At 35.2% G+C, this 17514-nt stretch overlaps 1 protein-coding gene across 14 annotated transcripts in view; it reads right to left on the reverse strand.

The window, feature by feature from the left end:
- The window catches only part of LOC110457414 (sodium bicarbonate transporter-like protein 11), a 101281-nt gene that overhangs the window by 17405 nt on the left and 66362 nt on the right, over positions 1 to 17514 (reverse strand). For 12 of the 14 annotated variants that reach the window (XM_021508685.1, XM_021508680.1, XM_021508684.1 and 9 more), the window contains 4 exons: positions 10346 to 10815; positions 9723 to 9764; positions 5377 to 5414; positions 4493 to 4697 (listed from right to left, as the gene is read on the reverse strand). In XM_021508685.1, the coding sequence (XP_021364360.1) occupies positions 4493 to 4697; positions 5377 to 5414; positions 9723 to 9764; positions 10346 to 10802 (742 nt within the window). In that variant the 5' untranslated portion in view covers positions 10803 to 10815. Of the gene's footprint in view, positions 1 to 4492; positions 4698 to 5376; positions 5415 to 9722; positions 9765 to 10345; positions 10816 to 14907; positions 14929 to 17514 lie in introns of those variants that run through there. The other 2 variants (XM_021508690.1, XM_021508692.1) reach the window with 2 other exon arrangements.

Genomic DNA, 17514 nt, shown 5'->3' on the forward strand with positions numbered 1-17514 from the left:
ACAAAATTATCATCATGGTCCATAGAGAAATTCTGATAAAAGAAATACAAAATTATCATCATGGTCCATAAAGAAATTCTGATAAAAGAAATACAAAATTTTCATCATTGTCCATAGAGAAATTCTGATAAAAGAAATACAAAATTATCATCATGGTCCATAGAGAAATTCTGATAAAAGAACAACAAAATTATCATCATGGGCCATAGAGAAATTCTGATAAAAGAAATACAAAATTATCTTCATGGTCCATAAAGAAATTCTGATAAAAGAAATTCAAAATTTTCATCATTGTCCATAGAGAAATTCTGATAAAAGAAATACAAAATTAACATCATGGTCCATAGAGAAATTCTGACAAAAGAACAACAAAATTATCATCATGGTCCATAGAGAAATTCTGACAAAAGAACAACAAAATTATCATCATGGTACATAGAGCAATTCTGATAAAAGAACAACAAAATTATCATCATGGTCCATAGAGCAATTCTGATAAAAGAAATACAAAAATATCATTATACTGTATGGTTTATATAGCAATTTACCAGTAATAATTCCCCGACTGATCCTTGATCTAACTACCACTCTTTGTTCACTGATGACTGTTATACATGTTTATAACCTGCTATACTCACTCTAGTTAATGGTGATAAACATGGAATATACACACAGAACAGACACAGGTGAACAATGACGTCAGGTAAGCTTTTGAATTTCTGTACACCATTTACAGCCAATTTCAGGTTCCATACCTAGTGTCATTTCCAAGAAAGTTGTCTGAGCCATTTTCTAATGGACTACAATTGTGTTTGATTCAGTTTCTCCTTCAAATAGCGAAGGGAGGTAATGAAATAGTTTGTCCAGTTTATCACGGAGTGGGGAAGGGAGTTCCTGAAATCATGTCCAGTATACCAGACAACGAGGAAGGGAGTCCCTGAAATCATGTCCAGTTTACCAGACAACGAGGAAGGAAGTCCCTGAAATCATGTCCAGTATACCAGACAACGAGGAAGGGAGTCCCTGAAATCATGTCCAGTATACCAGACAACAAGGAAGGGAGTCCCTGAAATCATGTTCAGTTTACCAGACAACGAGGAAGGAAGTCCCTGAAATCATGTCCAGTTTACCAGACAACGAGGAAGGAAGTTCCTAAGATCATGTCCAGTATACCAGACAACGAGGAAGGAAGTCCCTGAAATCATGTCCAGTATACCTGTCAACAAGGAAAGGAGTCCCTGAAATCATGTCCAGTATACCAGCAAACAAGGAAGGGAGTCCCTGAAATCATGTCCAGTTTGCCAGACAACGAGGAAGGAAGTCCCTGAAATCATCTCCAGTATACCAGACAACGAGGAAGGAAGTCCCTAAAATCATGTCCAGTATACCAGACAACAAGGAAGGGAGTCCCTGAAATCATGTCCAGTATACCTGTCAACGAGGAAGGGAGTCCCTGAAATCATGTCCAGTATACCTGTCAACAAAGAAGGAAGTCCCTGAAATCATGTCCAGTATACCTGTCAACAAAGAAGGAAGTCCCTGAAATCATGTCCAGTATACCTGTCAACAAGGAAGGAAGTCCCTGAAATCATGTCAAGTATACCAGACAACGAGTAAGGGAGTCCCTGAAATCATGTCCAGTATACCTGTCAACAAAGAAGGAAGTCCCTGAAATCATGTCCAGTATACCATACAACGAGGAAGGAAGTCCCTGAAATCATGTCCAGTATACCTGTCAACAAAGAAGGAAGTCCCTGAAATCATGTCCAGTATACCTGTCAACAAAGAAGGAAGTCCCTGAAATCATGTCCAGTATACCTGTCAACAAAGAAGGGAGTCCCTGAAATCATGTCCAGTATACAAGACAACGAGGAAGGAAGTCCCTGAAATCATGTCAAGTATACCAGACAACGAGGAAGGAAGTCCCTAAAATCATGTCCAGTATACCTGTCAACAAGGAAAGGAGTCCCTGAAATCATGTCCAGTATACCAGCAAACAAGGAAGGGAGTCCCTGAAATCATGTCCACTATACCTGTTAACAAGGAAGGGAGTCCCTGAAATCATGTCAAGTATACCAGACAACGAGGAAGGGAGACCCTGAAATCATGTCCAGTATACCAGACAACTAGGAAGGAAGTCCCTGAAATCATGTCCAGTATACCTGTCAACGAGGAAGGGAGTCCCTGAAATCATGTCCAGTATACCAGACAACAAGGAAGGAAGTCCCTGAAATCATGTCAAGTATACCAGACAACGAGGAAGGGAGTCCCTGAAATCATGTCCAGTATACCTGTCAACAAAGAAGGGAGTCCCTGAAATCATGCCCAGTATACCAGACAACGAAGAAGGAAGTCCCTGAAATCATGTCCAGTATACCAGACAACGAGGAAGGGAGTTCCTAAAATCATGTCCAGTATACCAGACAACGAGAAAGGAAGTTCTTGAAATCACAATCAGTATACCAGACAAAAAAGGGAGTTTCCTAAATCTGATCTGATATACTAGACAACAGTACCTAAAGAGTGAAGTTAGTCAACCAGAGAAATGCCTTTCACTGCAATGTAAAACTTCAGGTGAGGTGATTAACTGAAGAAGAAAACATTAGTGACAGGCTTATGTGAGATTGAACTTCAAACTTTCGTTGCTATGTACATATTAAAAAAGTGATTTCTTAACCAGTTAATTACTAGGAATTTAAAAAGCATATCTTCTTGTGACATAGTCAACTCATTGTCAGAAGGGAAATTGAAAAGCTGTTCTGAAATTTGATCTCCATACCATATTTCCATCAAACAATAACAATTTGGTGAGAGAGAGTTTTTAGATACAATATTCCTCTTCTAATATGTACATAGTCTGTTGATGTTCCTACCTTGTTTCTTCCTTCCCTTTACTATATAGTAAGAAATTCTGTTATAACTAATGTTAAATTCTATTTTACTACAGTTCACTCCAGATTTTTTATACTTATAAGAGCTTACTTAAAGTGGTTATTGATACTTTTTACAGCTCACTAGAGATTTTTTTTATCTTTACTACATTTCCCTATAGTTTTTTTTTTATATTTATCACAGGTTACTACAGCCTTTGTTTTTATATTTATCATAGCTCCCTAGAGACTTTTAATATTTACCCAAGCTCACTACAGATTTTTTTGTATTTAGTACAGTTCCCTATAGATTTTTTATATTCATCCCAGCTCAGTAGATTTTTTTTATATATTTATTACAGTTCCCTATTGACTTTATAATTATCACAGCTCACTACAGATTTTTTTTATATTAATCATAGCTCCCTATTGACTTTTTATATTTATCCCAGCTCACTACAGATTCTTTTATATTTATCATAGCTCCCTAGAGACTTTTTATATTTATCATAGCTCCCTAGAGACTTTTTATATTTGTCATAGCTCCCTGGAGATTTTTTATGTTCATCCAAGCTCATTACAGATTTTTTTTTATATATTTATTAGTTCCCTATAGACTTTTTATATTTATCCCAGCTCACTACAGATTTTTTTATATATTTATTACAGTTCCCTATAGACTTTATATATTTATCCCAGCTCACTACAGATTTATTTTGTATTTATCATATATCCCTAGAGATTTTATATATTTATCCCAGCTCACTACAGATTTATTTTATATTTATCATATATCCCTAGAGATTTTATATATTTATCCCAGCTCACTACAGATTTTTTTGGTATTTACTACAGTTACTTTTAGACTTTTTATATTTATTTACGCTCACTACATGTTATTTTATATTTACTACAGTTCCATATAGACTTTTTATATTTATCCCAGCTCACTACAGATTTGTTTTGTATTTTCTACAGTTCCTTTTAGACTTTTTATATTTATTTAAGCTCACTACATGTTATTTTATATTTACTATAGTTCCATATAGACTTATTACATTTATCCTAGCTCACTACAGGTTATTTTACATTTCCCTATAGATTATTTTTCAAACTTATCACAGTTCTAGAGATTTCCTCAAGTATAATAAAAAGGGAATCCCCATGACATAAACCAGTATCATAATACAAATTCTGAAATTATCATTTGCCTGAAAACTTTAAAAACATGATTTTTGAATAGAAAGTTAAATATACAAAACAAGTAACAAAAATTTGACTTTCCAACACCATTGGTTTGACCCCTTGATATCCTCCATATCAATAAAAGCATTCTAGTCCAAATACTGAAGTGTTTATTACTGAATATCAACTTTTGTTATTATTAAAATGGTGTTTTTAGAAAAGATTATTTAAATTCAACAGAGGTAAAAAAATATTTAAAAAATTTGGAACCCAAGGAAACCTCCATGCCAGACTCCGGTTCTTTTGAACAAGTGTACAGTATTTAAAATAGAATGATTTAATTTAGCTACACCAATGATTCAATATGTACCAACTCTTCATTATCAAACATGTTAATGGAAACCTTACTTTTCTGCAAACAGTCTTTGATAACATACCGTAGTCGTGTGTAAACAGAGCTGACCGGGCCTGGTCAAAGCTGACCTCGCTCTCTGTCCCATCCAGCATCTTGTGAAGGATTTCATCAATGATTTCGTCCATACTGATTTTGTTGAGGTCCAACAGGAGCACTGTATTGTTGAGGAAACGCTGGATGTCCATAGCCGCACGTATCTCTAGAGAGAAGTCCTTCAGGGGCAGTTTCTACAGACAGTAAACATCAATGTGTTACAGGGCTTTCATTACTGTCGTAATCACTATACCCAGTAGCTATATACAGAGTAACCTGAACTGACTTTAAGGAAGCGACTGTCACATCTTTCCTACTGTAGATATAAAGGCATTAAAAATGTTTTTTCATACATATATATATATATTTAATTATTTTGTTTATTTATGTCTCATATTGCAGGCAAATTCAGGGATTTATGGGACGTTTTTGATGTATTCCAAGAAAAATATTATAACAAATATTACTTTTGGTAGCACATATAGTGGATAGGCTCTACTTTATAATCATGAATCTTAATGACTTTATTTCTTTCATGTATAACTATTTTCTTTATGTAGTAAATGGTCAAGCGACTCAAAGTTAGAGAAAAATCAAACTGGAACTCTTCTTCCATTGCAAAGCATCACAGATCAAGTTCTGGGACTCCCTGCCTTAATGACATCCTGTACAGATCATGTAATAGAGGACATGCTTTTAATGTCCAAATTGTAGTGTCTGTCCCCGTCCATACACTAACTGTGTTATCTGACCCAATGTTTCTGTCCCTGTCCATACACTGACTGTGTTATCTGACCCAATGTTTCTGTCCCCGTCCATACACTAACTGTACGTGTTATCTGACCCAATGTTTCTGTTCCTTGTTAGTCTTACCTCGTGCCGGGAGTACATCAGGGTCAGGCCGTTCTCATCTGTAAACAATCAACAAAGTGATGTCAACACAGGGCATACAAATCTCTCACTGCCTCACATGTTCTTTAATCCATCATCTTATCAGAAATACTTTCTAAGTTTCTACAATTAATCAATTCTATCTACATAACAATCATATATACACACACACATACAAACTGTCAAAGCACAGACAGAGCCACTTTTCAGCGACTCCTTAAATTACGATTTGAAATAAGTTTTGTCAATTTGATGGGACACAAATATCTAATAACAGACTACTTGGTACAGATATAGACCAATTTTATTTCTAACATATATGGCAAATGTGACACGAGCATATTTTTGTCATGTTGGGTTGCAGCAACCAAACTATTTCCAAAAAAATTGTTGTGTTCTTAACTTTGATACACAAGAAGTGATAACCCCTAAATAGTTATATTGGGGTTTTAACAAAGTGATTCAGAACATCTAGATCTTAAGAAAATGTTCTAGTTAAAATTCAATAAATAACAGTAAAACTTAGCAAGTAACTTTATAATCAAACACATAACTTTTTAATTCTAATCTAAATTAAATTTTGTTATTTAACCAGTAACTTTATAATTCAACAGCTAAGTGCATCATTACATATAAGTAAATTCATACCTTGAACTAACTGTATTAAGTATCCGGTAACTCTATAATATACAGTTAAATTTATCATCTAACCGTTAAATTTAATGTATAATTAACAACTACGCTCATAATTCAACATTGTAGATTATTTTTTACAGGGCTCCTTCTGAACCATACTCCAGTAATGAGCTCCTCAAACTACATGTTTATTATCTACTAGATATTATTCCAAAACTGAAACCGTGATTACTTTTGAGATATGTGTCATGCAAGTGATATTTACGAAGCAAACAAACCAGAAAAGAAACACAATGTGAAATGCCATACCATAGTTATTACTAATTGTATACAAAAACAAAAAAGTCAATAAATATAACACTAAACCTTAATTAGCTACTTTAAATATATAAAAACTCAATATAGAAACAATAAACTGCAGCTACTGCTAAATATACAAGAGTACTGCGGGGCGAACAATACATATCCCGTCAAATGCCATATAGTGTTATATACTTTCTTACAGTGAAATAAGATCTGCATCATTCTTAGAGTGGTTAGCCGACATGCTATAAAAATTGTAGAAGAAAATCTCCGGACAAAAAATCAAATACTGAAATGAACAAAGGGCAATAACTTTGGCAAAAATCGTTGAATCAAAATTCTTTGAAGCAAGACATAACTTCATATCATGATTATAATGTATACCAAGTTTCAAAGAGATCCTTAAAAAAAATTATAGGACGAGATAGCCGGACAAAAATCAAATACTGAAATAAACAAAGAGCAATAACTTTTGGAAAAATTGTTGAATCAAAATTCTTTTCAGGGAGACACAACTTCATATCATGATTGTAATGTATATCAAGTTTCAAAGAGATCGGTCGAAAAATGTAGGTGGAGATTGCTGGACAAACAAAAATTTACGCCGGCCGGCCGGACAACCCCATACCATAATACTTCCGTCAAAGATGGCGTATGAAAAGAGCAATATAAAAACATTGTACCGTAGCTACTGTAAAATGTGTACTAACTCAATGTAAAATCACTAGCTCAATATGCATAAAAAAACTTTTTTTTTTTACCACAGTTACTACTGAATACATACGAAAACTGGCAGTTGCATTTGACAGAAGCATGCTTGAAGCAATGAGAGGCACAGGCGGCTAATTGAGGGACAGACTGACAGAGTGTAGACCTATATTTCCCCCATAGTACCCGTGGGACCAAAAGTCTAACCATACCAAATCCTACATGAAGCTCATGAATATGTAACTGTCTACTTTTTTGCATTTTTTTTTCACAAATATTAGTTTCAACTAAATTTTGTAGCCAATATTGTTAATATCCCACATCCCACTCATCAGGTTTTCAAGCAATGTAACACCCCCCAGATAGTGAAGGGTTGTCCAATAGCATCCAGATAGGTCAGTATGTTACACCCCCCAGATAGTGAAGGGTTCTCCAATAGCATCCAGATAGGTCAATATGTACCCCCCCCAGATAGTGAAGGGTTGTCCAATAGCATCCAGATAGGTCAATATGTAACACCCCCCAGATCCTGAAGGGAATTGTCCAATAGCATCCAGACAGGTCAATATGTAGGTGTCGGGTACCCAAAGTATATCACACAATGAAAGAACAACAAAAATATTAAAAAGGAAGAAAAAGAATTCATGCACAGCTCAATTGTTTCTTTATCTAACTATGACTCTAGGGGAACAAAACTGAAAACAGGAGAAATTTTGCTTTTCTGAAACAGATTTTGTTGTTAATTTTTCAATGTAGTGGGCAGAAAACCTGTATAAGTGTGTCAAAACTATTTTATAGATAATTACATATTCTAAGCTTATTCTAAGATAAAAAGTGATATGCTTTAGGTTTTGCATGGTCACACACAGTACAGGTGCAATCAAATACGCGTGTTGTAAGATGACTGTTCAAGAAACGAAGGTGCAGGTAACTCGACAGCTGGTGGACCTATCCTTGTAGTTTGACATAAGCTTGATAGCGATAATGATCTCCGGAGTAGTGGCATGTTGCATAATGTACATGCTTAACCAATTCGATTGATCAGTTAACTCCTCTAATCTTTAAACAAGTGCAGGGGTTTGATATGCATCTCCTTCTATTTCAACATAATCAATTTAAAACAAATTACTAAGAAATCACTAATTTTCATGGGTTTTTTTAAATTTTGTTGATTTTGTGGGTAATCTTTATCCACAAATTCATAGGTTCACAAATTAAATATATTTTTGATATAAAGCTATTTTTCGTCTAAGAGGGTACTCGTATTCCAAGAATTCATGTACACTCAAAATGGTGTTTTGTCAGAACCAACAAAATTTGGGCTCCACAAAAATATTGGATTTCACAGTAGATTTCTTATGATTTTTTGGTACTGAAGCATCTCTGATGAGTCCCTGTAGAAGGACGAAAACAGCTGCAGGGTGTAGTGTATTTTTGGCATATCTTCTATATCACCAAATTGTACCGGTGTGTCTATACATTGTACATGCTAAAGTTCATCTTTCAAAGGCAATACTGTTTTGGAATTGGTCTTTATTTCAAATCTAATAATGATTGGTGTTTGTCTTATCATATCAGTCATGAGTTGATTTTATTTCAGAGGTTATGCTGTTTTGGAGTAAATCTGATTCTTGAGTTAATCTGGTTCAGGAGTAATGTTATTTTGGAGTTAATCTGATTCTTGAGATAATCTGGTTTAGGAGTAATATTATTTTGGAGTTAATCTGATTCTTGAGATAATCTGGTTCAGGAGTAATGTTATTTTGGAGTTAATCTGATTCTTGAGATAATCAGGTTCAGGAGTAATGTTATTTTGGAGTTAATATGATTCTTGAGATAATCTGGTTTAGGAGTAATATTGTTTTGGAGTTAATCTGATTCTTGAGATAATCAGGTTCAGGAGTAATGTTATTTTGGAGTTAATCTAATTCTTGAGATAATCTGGTTCAGGAGTAATGTTATTTTGGAGTTAATCCTATTTCAAATGTACTGTTGTTTGAGTAGTTTTGGAGTATTAAGTTTGATGCAGTGACGAATTAATTTGAGTTTAAATGTAATGTTTCTTTTTGAGTTTATTTTGTCTTCGAGTTAATGCTGTTTTGGAGTTTAATTTTCCTGGTTTTGGTATAATAAAAGTTTGCGGACTAATATGCACTATTTTGGAGGAGGTGATCTTTTTCTTTGTGAGGATCTTGTTTTTAAAGTAATTTAGCTTTCTGGAAGTTGAATTTGTTTTGAAGGTTAATTTTTCTTAGAATGTGACATTTTGTAGGCGATAGAGGTGATCTTGTATTTTAGGTTGAAATCTAGTTTTGGAGGCGATAGAGGTGATCTTGTTTTTTAGGTTGAAAGCTAGTTTTGGAGGCGATTCGAATAATTCAGTTTGGAATGTGACCATATGGTTTTTGGAGATGCCCTAGCTATAGCATCACCGATATTGTCTCAGTTTAACAATAAGACAAAGGGTCAGCAGGTTTTTTTGTTATACCAGGGCTCTATTTGTTTCACTCAATGCATAATATTTGGTCAAGGGGGCACCATGGTGCAGGCTCATTAAAGTGAAAACCTGAGTTGTAATGTGCCACAGGTATATGTAACTAAGTCAATATAACTACATATTTCTAAAGTATGAAAAAATTGAGCTGTGAAGGAATGAGTTTGGTGCAATTTCACCATCTTACCGCCGTCCGAATCAGACCCGTAGTCAAAACTCTTGTTATCTTCTACAATAAAAGTGTAGCAGCGTTGATAATGTGCTCAAACAAACATAGTTCATACTAAAACTAGCTAAATCCACATACTAAAACTAGCTAAATCTACAACTACATAACTACACATTACACAGATGCAGCTTTAAAAGCAACTAAGGACAAAATTATATATTGATCATATGGATTTATTTTAAACAAAACACATGCTGAAATTGATGCTACACCAAGTTCAATAACCTGTTTCTCAATAATCGAACTTGGTAATTCTGAAGTGACATAATTTGTAAAAAAAGATAGCAATATAATTATTGAACATAAACTTTTATCTTTTTCATGAATCTTACTCTTGGTGTAACTTGTCGGGTCTTATATATACGTGGATCTAAGATTTGGCAGGTTAAAATGAACTTAAAATCTAGAACGAAGAAATAAACCTTTTTGACACAAATATTAGACACAATGCCTTGGTATTTACATTAGAAAAATAACGCTTATTGAGATACTTTTAAAAAGGGTAAGTACAAAATGAATCATTACATGAATAACAGGGACATTAAGACACTTATAAGATAAAACGGAACCTAAATACTTACCAATAAAAGAGTCATCAAATTTCACGCCACTGATCGTGCTTCGGCTCTCGTACATGGAGTTTTTACGGTTTGGATCCAGCAGATTGTTTGACTTTGGCGATGCTGCATTGTTAGTGATGGTCAGTGTGTTGAGTGCCCCTTCACTCCGGTGGCGCCGTCTACCCCCGCCTGCATCAGGGGGAGATAATCCTCCACCTTCTGCATCTTGAGTTGATATTGGGGGTATATTAATTGTGGTAATATGACCATTAGCACTGCTGCTTACCCAGTCAGCCCGGGGTTTAGTGTTGTGTGAAGGAGTGTATTTGTGTCCATTACTGTAGGGTGGAGGACCCCGATCCTCAGATTCAATTGTAAATGCCAGATTCTCCCGACACTCCGCATTTGGTGTAACTATGTTAACATGTTTTAACTCCACCCCCTGGCTATCTTCAGTATTGCGTGGCGGTAAATCCATGCCCTTTGTCAGTCTGAAAATACAATAAAAAATCACTGATCAATACAGCATTCATAAATGATCCAATTAAAATCTGTAGAAAATGAGCAAATGTGCTGAAGTTTGTATGTTGTTTTTTTTCTTTCTAGTTTACAACTTAAGGACTTCCTACCCTTCGTAATACACATGTTTTCTTTATCGTATTTTTGTATTGTCATTTCTGTATTGCGTATCGGGCATTGCAATGCTGTGTAGTGTAAATTATAGTAACACCGGGTAAATATCGGTACACGTGCAGGACGATGATAAATGTCAACACCCCATATCGAGACTTCACTTGGAAATATGTAATCACATGTACTTCAGAAATAAAACTCTATACAAAGACATAAATTGACTCACGGGAAGACACTGACATGAGACCAGGGGACTGGTCATATGTGAAGCGAATGGAATGCGGACTGATGAAATGTACATATCACGTGCTGACATGTACACCAGTTCACAAGCTTGAGGTCTTTACGATTTTTGCTGTCAGGCAAGATACACTCTGTCGAGAAAATCGTTTTTACAAATGCAGTGCACTAACTCTGTATCAATAGTGTTTTATAAAATATCAAGATCTCTATGAAAATACATGTGTGGGTGCACGTGGGAACGCCATACCTGCTAAGTTACAGGTATCATTTTAGACACCACATGTAATGTACATTGTTTTATACCTGTGTGTTTCTCTCAAACATAATTCAAACATTGTATATACTGTTGTGATGCTGATTGGGTAACTTAAGAGATATATGCACAATAGAAAACAAGAACTGTGTACCTCAAAAAGTTCTATTTTTATTATACACATGTACCCTGGATAAAAATTCTCCAATCAGATTGATTATTTATTGGCTAGTACCATGTCATCAACACCAGTAACTAGTATACTGACAGGTCGGAGAGGGACCCTCCCAATTGTGCCTGACACAACTAAATGGTCTGATGATATTTAAATTCCATTAATAAATACATGAAAAACACATTAAAACCTAAAGCCATTTAACAGAAGCCATTAATTCTTGTTCAAAATTTGTAATGGCCATTACTGAATATCCATTAACTCTAAAAGATTTACTTGAATATTCCATTAAATAGGCATAAAAATGACTTAATGGATATTATATTTTCCAGGAAAAAAGTACTACCTGTAGTAATAAATTTTCATTTCAATCATAATAATGAGAATTAAATCATTTTATTCAAAGCCCATGGACAGATATCATTGCCCTTTACCAGCTATTTGATTGCTTAATAGTTACTCACATACCGTAAATTTGCACGTATAGTGCACACTTTTTTAGGTAAATACGTATACCTTCATGTCAAAAAGGGGGTGCGCACTATACGCAGGAACAAGTCATTCTTGGGTTATCGTTCTCGAGGAAATCAAAGCTAAATGTAAAACAATTAACAGTTACAGTACAGGAACTTACAATTAACAAATACAGTAGACTTATAAATCTGCAGGGCTGGCATTACGATCGCCAAGCCGCCAAATGGTGACTTTTTCCAGATTTGGCGACAAATAATTCGGTTTGGCGATATCCTTTGGCGACACAATTTTCACCTACTCTAAAATTATTGAAATCGGTAATCAGTGGTCATGACTGCTGATTTGGCGACAAACACTAGCTGGGCACAGGTAACATTTTTACAGGTAAGTTGACCGGAGGGCATAACCACCGACGCCGTATGATCCCAGACAATAGGTTAGGTAGGATCGCGATGCTTCAGCGAAAATTATTGACACTTCTCAACACCACAGTTACTACAAATTACAATGCAGTATTTAGCTAACACTCTATCAGTGATAACCGATAACAATAGCTCTATTGCAATTTAATTGAAATTATTTGCAGTCGCGATTGAGGAACTGTGTTGTTTTCACTCCTCAACACGTGGCGTGAAACCCTACATACTGCACTGTAGAACTACAGACTGATTTGACCGTAAAGGGATTATAAAAAATATGTTTATACTAGAAGCGTGGACATTCAATACATCCCCTTCAAATCTACTCAAAGGGGAAAAAATAAAAGCAGAATACACTATTTTTATGATGTTTCATTTTAAAATATCAAAATAATTCACGAGGTTATCGATCCAAGTTTACCTAGTGTTGAAGCGAGATCAACATGAAAGTGAGGCGGGAAAAAACATGCACACTAGGCTTCGCGATTTGGTAAAAAAACAACAGAACTAACATGGAACAGAGCCAATAATTGAAACACTACATTTTCATAATTATGGGAAAACCGCTGAGATGTCGAAACATAAGTTGATCGGCGATTCTCCGGCATCGGAATTAGCTACACTTTCTTCGTTTGGTTTTCCCACACCCACTAGATACTAAAACCGACAAATTCGGCAGGATTCGTCCATCATCCACTCATTCCAAGTGATACGGAGAAAGACCTTCATGGGCTTGTTCACTCCAATAAATCAATCGTTAATTAATCAGCGTTATAAACACCAAGCTACCTTTGATGCTACTTTTCCAGTTTGATAATAAAAAAAAAACCATTTATTTTCCATTTTTTTTCTTCAAATCTGACCCCAAAAACATACCTGCGCACTATACCTGAGTGCGCACCAATACTCGCAAATATACGGTTATCTTGTCATGGCTATTATTTCCACTTTGGGGAGAAAATATTGACCATTTATATTGTACACTGAATATAGAATTGTGGAAATAATGGCCATTAACTCTGGATATAATGGTTAACTTGCAATCTAATGGTCATGAATGTGATGATGCTTTTTGAAACCTCCATAACACAATACAACATCCTATCTAATTTTCAGAAAATTAGTCTATTGAATTCTGAGATAAGGATTGTACACTCCCCCTGATCTCATTTTAGTAAATTGACCTTTACCTTGATCTTAGAAACAGTTTTAAAACCCCTATTGTACATCTACATGTCACAGTGTATCAATTTTCAAAAATCTTCATTTTTTGGACTCCTTCATAAACTTCGGAAAAGAAACTGTGGAGGGAAGGATAGACATACACCATTATTACTAAAGCGCTGATGCTAATTAAGCATCTCAAAATCCTCTCCTCTTGGGTCCGAGTTCATTTAGTACATACAATCTGTTGTTGGATTTTAGACTAAAATTTCTTTTGGATGCTTTATAAATATTATGTCAGACTTAGAACCCTTTCACTATAGGCATGTGGAATCCAACTATATGTAAACCTAATCATTTAGAATCAACAGCCAGTTTCCTGGTGTTTACAACCCCTCCAGGCCTGGATGTCTAGTGTTTTATACACCATCCCAAACCCAGTAGCACCTGTCCACAATCACAGACAGGTACCGTGAATAATTCATCAGGCAGTGAACACTCCATGCCAGGGTATATTGTAATTACAGATTTACCCGGTAACATGGCTGTAGCTCACCACATCAGCTTGAGGTGGCAGTCTGCATCCAATCTTTACCTAAACAAACAATGCTTGGGTGTGTCACATTAACGTTATAATAATACTTCCCTGGACTCGGAAGAAAACATTGAGGAAACCAATAGGTTTCGTTATGAAGGAGACCAGTCCCAGATTTATCTTATGTAACAGTAGATAGATACAAGTTTTGATTGTGATAACACAAGGCCCAGATTTTATATGGATATTTTAGAGTAAAGGCAAATCATAACAGTTCCTGAGGCATGATCTGTCAATGTTCATACATATTAGTCCAAAGATTCCTTGATAAGTGTCATTCATGGATTAAGGCAGCATAGAGCACCCACTATAATAATGAGTTTCAATACACAAATCAACACTGACAGTCTTATGGTTACAGACTTTTCTATTCAGGAAAATAAACATCATATTATATTGTAACATACGGGCAGTCACCCATCCAACTACTGACCACATTCGACTTTGCTGAACTAGTGAGCGGGTCCCAGGGTTATATCGCATCACTGGATTTTCCCCTCATATACCTAAGCTGTTACACCATTCCCCCTCCAAGAAGTCTTGTCCCAAGACTTGACCTGGGGAATCCCTTAGGTCCTCCAGGATCCCAGTGTATCAATGCACCTTCCCTAACCACCAGGAACTGACCTTAAATGATCACAGAAATCCCACCGCAGTCACCAAACCGCTGCACCCATCCGATTCTGACCATGCTCCAGGTTGCTGATTTAGTGAGTGGGACCCCGGGTTATACCACATCACTTGAAATTTTCCCCTTATATACCTTAATCAAGTAGCTGTTACAATATCACTGTACAGCACACACTGCATCTCTGATGTCTGGGTAAGACAATTAAATCCAGCAAACATTTACACCTGGGCATCAGGTGTGGAAAACAAAACTTGTCTAGATGTATGTAGGGATTGATTGCATGGTAGACATATTTCAAAATAACCCCAATAGATTAATTATGAAATAGACTCCAATGGACAGTGAAACTTCAAATTATTTATACCAAAAATAAGATGCTTCGAAAGCAGAGAAACACATTGTATCAGAAATTATACAAAAGATGTATATTTCATAGATTACATTATTTGCCATATCGCCTAAAGGATCAATACCAATCAGACATATATATATATAGATTTGCTCATTCCACTCTATGATGTACTTGGAGTCCTGCAATATATTTTACCACCAATAATCACCACTAATTTACTCACATCAACATTGAATTTATACTGTTCCTGAGAACAGGCTACATAAACATTTCTGAGGCCTGTGCACCAGGATAGAATCTATAAACAATCAGTGTGGCCTGGTTCCTTTGGTAAGCTTGTCAGCTAAGCTGTAGAATGGATGAGGAGAATAGATTTTGTCAGTGTTTAGGTAAATATGTCCAACCGTTTTCAGTGATGGCCCCAACCCAGAGGTTCTACTACATGCTAAAAACGTAAAGATGCCTATCTAATAGGACACCTGTATCAGATTGATCCCTGGGACTGTCCAATACACACAAGCTTGTGTTGATACAATAAATATCCAATGTTTATCAAGTCCATCCACATAGCAAGCCATTAATTCTCCACCCTTTTACCACAGCTGCTGAATGAGATATGTACAAAACAGATTTATATGGAGTGTTAGGAGGGTCAGTAAAAACAGAGTTACATTAGCCTGTCAGGATATCTACCATTAGCAAGAATGTACACAAATGCTGCTGTTCTGAACAACACACACAAACAGCACGAGATGCTAAACTCAACATGGCATCATTAACCCACTAAATGATGCCATGTTTATAGTTTACCACACTCTACAAAATAAATCTTAACTGTACTTACTAAAGCAAAATTGCTAAAAAAAAACTAAAAAAACCAAGAGGTTTAATGGGGCCTGTATCACCCACCTGTTATTAAAGGTTTCGAAAATATTAAGCTGCAGTGCCAATGAAGTCAATCAATTTACTAAAGTGGATTTCATAATTCTTCAAGAGTTACAAATACTTGACAGTTTTAGGTGTTAGAGCTTGAATGAGGGTGAACTTCTTTCATTTGAACAAACTTGCAATTGATGGCCATTCACAAATCAAACTATTTAACAAATACCATGACTCTTAAGAAGAAATCTTGCAAAGGAAAATAACTTGAAAATGGATGAAAAGACACTACATGTACTTCGTATGAAAAATATGCTAAACTATACATATATACTTTGTACCATAATATGCTGAATATTACTTCTTAAACAAAATCTTATACCTACTTTGTATAACAATGTTAAATCACACACCAACAACATTCTAAACCGTTTACAAAAACAGTACACAAGAAGAAGTGCTTAATGGCATGTAGTACAACCAAATAAATAACTGTGTAAGTGTATGCTTGAACAATAAACTTAAAAACATCAAACAAAACGTGTAAAAGTGGCAATGAACCAGATCCCAACACACACTTCAAAACATCAACAAAACTGCACCATACTAATAGAAAGATTTTATCAAAATGTTTGTACCACATTAAATCATTTCAGACCATAACTTTATGGAGTGCAGGTGCCATTTAGAAATAAAACTGTTCTATATTTATTTTCCTGATGAGACCAAGATAAACATCACATGTGTATAGGTAAACTTGGAAGCACTCCACCTAAACAGCCCAATTACAATAGCTATCTCCTAAATATGTTGGCAATTAAGCTGTCATGAACAAGAAACCAATAACATCATGCTGGTTTTCATGTTTTCCTATAAAATTCATTCGAAAATTATATGAATTTAGCATAAAACCTCAAAATTACCCCAAAGGTTTCATGACTGTTTTTAATGAGCAATAGTACTCTAACAACGGAGATGTTTGGATTAGATGATGAAACATAAAATGGAAGGCAAATTTATGGGAAAGAATTGGTTAATATTGAATTAGGGAGACATAATTAGATGAAGACAATGTAATTTACATTGTCATCACATTAATCATCACAGAATAGCACCAGCAGCAATAGTAATGAGATTTAGGAGGAAGATTAGTGTACAGAAATGATGAATTTCGTATTGTCTGATCTGTCTACATTCCCTGGCTAGTTTGGTAGAATTTCACAGAATTATCATAATAAAGTATACAACAGTAGGTAGAATTGTTTACAATCGTTGGTAGAGTTTTTGAATTGTCAACTGAACAACTTTTAAAATCAGTGAGTTTACAACATCATAATTGAAGAATTTTAAAACATCAGAATGCTGAAATTGT

This window comes from Mizuhopecten yessoensis, unplaced genomic scaffold (genome assembly GCF_002113885.1).
Source record: "Mizuhopecten yessoensis strain PY_sf001 unplaced genomic scaffold, ASM211388v2 scaffold9133, whole genome shotgun sequence".
Lineage (NCBI taxonomy): Eukaryota > Metazoa > Mollusca > Bivalvia > Pectinida > Pectinidae > Mizuhopecten > Mizuhopecten yessoensis.